The sequence below is a fragment of the Oncorhynchus tshawytscha genome, linkage group LG14, assembly GCF_018296145.1.
Source record: "Oncorhynchus tshawytscha isolate Ot180627B linkage group LG14, Otsh_v2.0, whole genome shotgun sequence".
In the NCBI taxonomy this organism is placed as follows: domain Eukaryota; kingdom Metazoa; phylum Chordata; class Actinopteri; order Salmoniformes; family Salmonidae; genus Oncorhynchus; species Oncorhynchus tshawytscha.
Genome location: NC_056442.1, coordinates 4602589 through 4610682, shown reverse-complemented (window position 1 = coordinate 4610682; position 8094 = coordinate 4602589). Strand labels below are relative to the sequence as shown.

At 42.9% G+C, this 8094-nt stretch overlaps 1 gene segment (V, D, J or C); it reads right to left on the bottom strand.

The window, feature by feature from the left end:
• Positions 1-5541: 5541 nt before the first annotated feature.
• LOC112267680 lies at positions 5542-6751 on the bottom strand. The segment is given in 3 exon segments: positions 5542-6046; positions 6581-6686; positions 6743-6751. Coding segments are annotated over 3 exon segments (435 nt in total).
• Between the last annotated feature and the right edge of the window lie 1343 nt (positions 6752-8094).

The following is an 8094-nucleotide window of genomic DNA, read 5'->3' as shown; positions in this document are numbered from 1 at the left end:
GAAGTGTACAAATGGAGTAGTGGAAATGAGGGTGCGTGCTGGTATCAACAGAGACCTGGAGAAGCTCCCAAACTCCTGATAAAATATGTAAAGACACGGCTAGATGGAATTCCTGCTAGATTCAGTGGCAGTGGGTCTGAGAGGGACTTCACTCTGACCATCAGTGGAGTCCAGGCTGAAGATGCAGCAGTTTACTACTGTCAGAGTTACCACAGTGGAAGTGTGTTCACACAGTGATTTAGAGCCGTACAAAAACCTCCTCTACAACATTACACACATCACTTGTCATTGAACACAGAACTATGGGTCTTGTTAAATGACATCACCAAGTATAACCACTTTACTAACTCACAGAAATAATGGTTACAAACTAGTTTAATAAATCTTCCAACCTCCCATCTGCTGTGAAACAGAAACTTAGATTTCCATGTCCCCTCCCCCAGAATAGAACAGTACACTCCCCAGATGTTCCCCCATCCTTACGCGACACCAGCGCTAGACCAGAGGAGGTTGGCCAGTGGACATCAGCCATACTGGAAGAGGCTAAAAGTTCAACATCATAGGTCAGATGTCAGTCACAGGTCATTTCACAGGTCAGTTCACTAATATTGTGTCTTGTGGACAGGAAGAGGTTGGGCATCGGACGTCAGTCAGACTGGTAAAGGTCAAAGATCAAAATGTCAGAGGTCAGTTCCCCAGGGAAGAGAGTCAGTCCAACCCCAACATGCCACCAGACTGCCTGTCACTTTATTGTAGTCAGCTTGACATTTTATTGCCAAAGAGAATATTTGACAAAGTTCTAAGGTCAAAGTTTACATCCCTAGTGCCCACTAGAATGGCATGAGGAAGTCTTAGATAACTAGTGATCTACATCTGAAGATTCATCATGATTTCCCCAGGAATCAGCACCAAGACAGAATCATCAGGAATTCATCAGGAATCAGCACTGAAACAGATTCATCATGAATTCATCAGGAATCAGCACTGAGACAGATTCAACATTAATTCATCAGGAATCAGCACTGAGACAGATTCAACATTAATTCATCAGGAATCAGCACTGAGACAGATTCATCATGAATTCATCAGGAATCAGCACTGAAACAGATTCATCATGAATTCATCATGAATCAGCACTGAGCCAGTTTCATCATGAATATATCAGGAATCAGCACTGAGCCAGTATCATCATGAATTCATCATGAATCAGCACTGAGCCAGTTTCATCATGAATATATCAGGAATCAGCACTGAGCCACTATCATCAGGAATTCATCATGAATCAGCACTGAGCCAGTATCATCAGGAATTCATCAGGAATCAGCACTGAGCCAGTTTCATCAGGAATTCATCATGAATCAGCACTGAGCCAGTATCATCAGGAATTCATCAGGAATCAGCACTGAGCCAGTTTCATCAGGAATTCATCATGAATCAGCACTGAGCCTGTATCATCAGGAATTCATCAGGAATCAGCACTGAGCCAGTTTCATCAGGAATTCATCATGAATCAGCACTGAGCCAGTATCATCATGAATATATCAGGAATCAGCACTGAGCCAGTATCATCATGAATATATCAGGAATCAGCACTGAGCCAGTATCATCAGGAATTCATCAGGAATCAGCACTGAGCCAGTATCATCAGGAATTCATCAGGAATCAGCACTGAGCCAGATGGAAGTCCTTCATCCCAGTCTAGAATAACTCCAAGGTCACTGACAGGTCAGCCAGTGGCAAAGGTCAACAGTTTCAAAGTCACATGCTCAGACACACACATACACAACCTCCAAATGCCTCCACCAGTACCTGTCCTGTGCCACACAGGGGCATCTCCCAGACCCAATCCTGAGTAAAGTAGACAACATTCACCTCCAGGTGATATGTCTGACCTAGCAAGGTCAGATATGAAAGGTTGCATCTGGCCTCTAAGCCTGTATGTTTAGGGCAGTACAGCACGTTACCATTCCTAATATTACTGGAGTCTGAAGTGATGTATTGTCTCTGTATCCCAGTTTTCTCTTCCATCGTAGCTAGGAGATCTGTTACAACATGCTTTTCATTCAATAAAGCCTCATAGCGATACTGTTCTGTCATTGCACACCTATCTAGATATGAATGTCAAAAAGCGATAAAACAGCTGGCAGACCCAGTCTGTAATTCCAACAGCAGCTGAACCTGATACTGTTTGACTAATAACTCTTTATTTTCTGTCTGAAACATAGACTTAGATAGACTACGTCGTTATTGTATCTGTCCCATTATGGTGTGTGTGAGAGCACAGGCAGTGCCATTGAAGTCGTCCATCTTCTTCTACTACTTCTACTAGTAAACAAACTGAAATTGTGCATTCCGCTACCTGTCTGTTGTTTGAACAGGTCTAAAGCCGATTTACTGCAACCTGCTGTAATGGAATGTTTCCTCAGGAGTATAATTCATTGGCTGATTTCTCCTAATGACCTGGATGGAATGATGTGATCCTTCCTTAACCCATACGAAGTCCCACCCTGTTGACTACTTCAAAATGGTGGAATCCCTCAACGGCAATGTCCATGCAAACACGGTTATATCCATCTGAGGCCTCAATCATTCTTTATGGTCTGAACTGAACTTCAGCATGATGCCATTTTGTTCATTATAGAATTGTCAAAGACTCCAGTCACTCTGCCTCCGGAGTGGCACAGTGGTCTAAGGCACTGCATCGCAGTGCTAGCTGTGCCACTAGAGATTCTGGGTTCGAGTCCAGGCTCTGTTGCAACTGGCTGTGACCGGGAGATCCATGGGGTGGCGCCCAATTGGCCCAGCGTCGTCCGGATTAGGGGAGGGTTTGGCCAGCAGGGATGTCCTTGTCCCATCGCGCACTAGCAACCCCGGTGGCGGGCCGGGCGCAGTGCACACTGACACGGTCGCCAGTTGTACGGTGTTTCCTCTGATGCATTGACTTCTGGGTCAAGTGGGCAATGTGTCAAGAAGCAGTGCGGCTTGGTTGGGTTGTGTTTCGGAGTACGCACAGCTCTCGACCTTCGCCTCTCTCTCTCTCTCGAGCCTGTAGGGGAGTGGCAGCGATGAGACAAGACTGTAACTACCAATTGGATACCACAAAAAATGTAAAAATAAATAAAAGACTTCAGTCACTCAAGTCATAGACTGTTCTCTCTGCTACCGCATGCCAATCGGTATCGGAGCGGTTCAAGTCTAGGTCCAAAACGCTCCTTAACAGCTTCTACGCACAAGCCATGCTGAACAATTAATCAAATGGCCAACCGGACTGTTTGCATTGACCCTCCCCACCGTCCCTGGTCAATGTCTATGTTTCAGACAGAGAATAAAGAGTTATTAGTCAAACAGTATCAGGTTCAGCTGCTTGTGGAATTACAGACTGGGTCTGCAATCTTTTGTTTTTACACTGCTGCTATTCTCTGTTTATTGTCTATAGTCACTTTGCCCCAACAAATTACCTCGACTAACCTGTACTCCCGTGCATTGACTTGGTACCGGTACCCCCTCTATGTAGCCTCATTATTGTTATTTTATTGTGTTATTTGTAATTTTTTTAATTTTTTGACTTTAGTTTATTCAGCAAATGTTTTTTAAACTTGATTTTCTTAAAATTGCATTGTTGGTTTAGGGCTTGTAATTAAGCATTTCATGGTAAGGTCTACCTACACCTGTTGTATTCTGCACATGTGACAAATAACATTTGATTTGAAAGCAATGCTCTAGCATTGAATGAATACACTTACATGTAACTCAATACAGTTGTTGGTCCTGGTCCGTCCCTGGATGGGAGACCAGATGTTGCTGGATGTGGTGTTGGAGGGCCAGTATGAGGCACTCTTTCCTCTGGTTTAAAAATATCCCAATGCCCCAGGGCAGTGAATGGGGACACGGCCCTGTGTATGTTGCTGTCCTTCAGATGGGACGTTAAACGGGTGTCCTGACTCTCTGAGGTCATTAAAGATCCCATGGCACTTATTGTTAGAGTAGGGTTGTTAACCCCGGTGTCCTGGCTAGATTCCCAATCTGGCCCTCAAACAGTCATGGTCACCTAATAAACCCCAGTTTGCAATTGGCTCATTCATCCCTCTCCTCTCACCTGTAACTATTCCCCTGGTCGTTGCTGTAAATGAGAATGTGTTCTCAGTCAACTTACCTGGTAAAATAACGGATTTAAAAAAATAATTAAAAAAATACTATGATAAATTCCAGGCCTTCAACAGATTTAGGTCAGCTATTTCCTTCCATGTTTAATATTATTATTGTGTTGCAGTTACAGTTTCATCATCTGTACTGAGGAAGGGTATTTCCATAGAGGAGGTGCTTTGCATTGGCAGCTCATGCTTCAGTGCTCTGGGAGTGTTTATAGCCCTGTGAGTTTCAGACTGTGGCACTGAGGTCTGTCCTGACACTTTAAGACTGCAGTGTTATCATTGTTGTGTCCAGTCTGTTGTCTTCTCAGAGCCACAGATGATGAAAATGATGAAGATGATATCACTGATTCCCCTGCTGACCACTCTGGGGTTCCTGACTCAGGGTGAGAAAGTCTCAGCATCTCTCTCTACTGGTTCTATTAGGTTTGAATGGGAAAGTCTTCTCTCTGAGCTGTTGCTTGAGACAAGATCTGTAAAGAGACAGAGAAGCTTTGAGAATATTTTAAGATAGTTTGAGAAAACTATGCTCCTGTTTGTTCGTGTTTGGTGTTTATAATGCTTTTGATTACTATGATTAATCAGTCCTTATTTCCCACTTTTTCCATTTCAGTGTCATCTGCAAATAATTCCCTGAATCATGCTGAAAAATTGAAATCTGTTAGTCTGGGAAAGACTGTGTCTCTCAGTGCTACAGGAGGTTCAGGTATTGGTGATGACATGAGCTGGTACCTGCAGAAACCTGGACAGGCTCCTAAACTCCTGATCTATACAGTAAAAACCCTTCAGTCTGGAACACCATCTAGATTCAGTGGCAGTAGATCAGGTACTGAGTACACTCTTACAATCACTAATGTCCAAGCTGAAGATGCAGGAGATTACTATGGCATGGGTGTATATGGTGGACCAGTGTTCACACAGTGATTTAGAGTCATACATAAACCTTCCTTAGTCAGACTGCACATAGACTGTACTGCTGCAGCTGGGACCTACTGCAGGTGTTGAGAAGCAACAGACATGAAACACTGGTTCACTGAACACACAACTCAGGTCTTGGTTATATGACATCACCAAGCATAAATAACCACTATTTTACCACTGTACAGAAAATCTCGTTGCAGATTTCAAATTCACTAAATAGTTTAGTCATGATCAAAACCAACAGCTATATCCTATAACCCCCTGCTATGTCGATAATGGTCAGATAATGTGGCTCTGCTCCTGTCCCCAGATATTTACTGTCCCAAGGTGGTCTTCCCACTACCCACCCTCCCTCACCCCCTACCAACCTTCTAATGTCCATTTTGTTACAGAGCAGTTTAGTCTTTGTTTAACAACCACAAGTTCACAGATATTCACTTCTATTTGTTTTATAATACAAATCAGGGACACCTTGTTTGACATGAATACAAAGTATTTTATTTTGTTAACATTTCCAATCTCAAAGCAAAAGCAATTAAACACACGTACAGATTTCATGATGCAGAATCCCAGATTGATGACCAGAGCTAAAGCTCTAGATAGATATCTAGAATGATAGAATGACAGATAGGTAGGTGTTCTCTGTGTACAGGGTGTCTACTGGGAGCAGTGGTGTGGCTCCAGTGTGTGAGTGACGGGGGTCTGGTCCTTTAGGGAGGCCTCACAGGTGACTGAGCCAGCCTTCCTCCACTGGTCAGTGGTGAGGGTGAGGCTGCTGCTCCAGCTGTAGTGACCGTCCTTCTCCAGGACCTCCAGGCTCTGGCTGCCCTGCAAGGGCCCCCCGGCCCCCAGCCTCCATCCCAGCTTCCAGCCCTCCGGGAAGCCCCTGTTGGCCAGGCACACGAGGGCCACATTCCCCTGGTCCTGCTCCTCACTGGAGGGAAGTAGGACGGTCAGGGAGGGACGTACCACACCCACTAGGAGAGAAGATGAGGGGGGAGAGATGGAGAGATGACATGTAAGGGTTAAACTGGACAAGTCCCTTGAAGAACTTTCAGCAACTTTAATATAAAGAAACAAATATGTTATTTGTGTTGTATAAAATAGTCTGTAAAAATGGCAGGTTATCTATAAACATATGTTACACACTATTTAACTTCCCTCCAATAACGTCTATGAAGTGTGACCACAAACTACAGTCAGTGATGTGTTAAAGTACAGAAAGAAAACGTACATGTCTACAATATAACATGTTTAATAATGCTGCTGAACTGTTTTTGTGTATTTAAAGACATCGAACATGTCAACCTATTATTTTCTATTTGAGGACATTTGGTATATGAAGTTTTTGTCCCTGAATGTTCATTAGAGTATATGGAAACATTGCAAATTATCGAAAATCAAATAAATTAAACATTCAAATTTAGAACTATTTCTCAATAATGACTTTATGTGACTTTATAAATGTTCAACTGAATGTATTATAATAAGGATAAATCTCTTGTACTTACAGTCAACGATGAGTTTGGTGCCGCCACCGAAAGTCCACCACAATGATACAGACTCATTGAACGGCCGTACAAAAACCTCCTGCACTTTACACACACCAGTAGCTCTCTACACAACACACATTCAACCCTACCACAGATTGTCTGTCAAAACACCCTACATACGTAGGTCATAACTTTCAAATGAATTTACTTTGTTGTTTTAGATTTTTCATTTTAGCTGATTTCCCCCCTGACTATAAAATATAAATGTTGTAGATGTCAAATATCTCTGGCAAACTCACTAAGTAAATAAGTACAAGAAGGCAGCAATATAGAATAGCAATACAGTATTATTAAATGAAAACACTTACAGGTAACTAAATACTATGGTCAAGTCCTTCCACAGATTTAGTCAGCTATTCCCTTCCATGTTTAATATTATTATTGTGTTGCAGTAATAGTTTCATCATCTGTCCTGAGGAAGGGTATTTCCATAGAGGAGGTGCTTTGCATTGGCAGCTCATGCTTCAGTGCTCTGGGAGTGTTTATAGCCCTGTGAGTTTCAGACTGCAGGACTGAGATCTGTCCTTCAACACAACAGAAACTACGACAACCATGACAATGATCACCATCTTCATCTGGACACTGGTCTGCTGCTGCCTCAAAGGTCTGTTGTTTTATAACTCTTACAATGGAAAATTACATATTGTTGAGTGCCTCGTATAATCATTGAAATGGCTCTCAATTAATAAATGTCCATGGATCAAATATTATGAAATATAAATGATCTATTATTTATACTCATTGATCAATTTATATTTTTCCTCTTCAGGATCCAGAGGTCAGGTGACTGTGACTCAGCCTCCTGTAGTGACAAATCCTCCAGGAGACCCTGTCACTCTGACCTGTACAACCAACACTAAAGTGTACAAAGACAGTGATGGAGATGAATATGTGTTCTGGTATCAACAGAGACCTGGAGAAGCTCCCAAATCACTGGTCCTCTGAACACAGAACTAAGGGTCTTGTTATATGACATCACCAAGTATAACCACTTTACTAACTCAGAAATAATGGTTACAAACTAGTTTCATAACTCCAATATCTACAAATATCCTCCTTATCAGAAAGATACAGGTGAAATAGTCCTATTGAGGATGAATAATCCATATCATGTCAACATACAATCATGTGTGGAGCTAAATGTTCCTAAGTGTTGGTGTGTCTCAATGCTCGGTTGACCAACCAGACACACAGAGCTGGCCAACACTTCACGGGAGCTGTGTGTGTGTGTGTGTGTGTGTGTGTGTGTGTGTGTGTGTGTGTGTGTGTGTGTGTGTGTGTGTGTGTGTGTGTGTGTGTGTGTGTGTGTGTGTGTGTGTGTGCGTGCGTGCGTGTGCGTGCCTTTACAGAGAGAGAGCCCTGTGAAACAGAAACTTAGATTTGCATAGCTCCTCTCCCAGAATAGAGCAGTACACTCCCCAGATGTTCCCCCATCCTTCCACGACACCAGCGCTAGACCATAGGAGGTCATA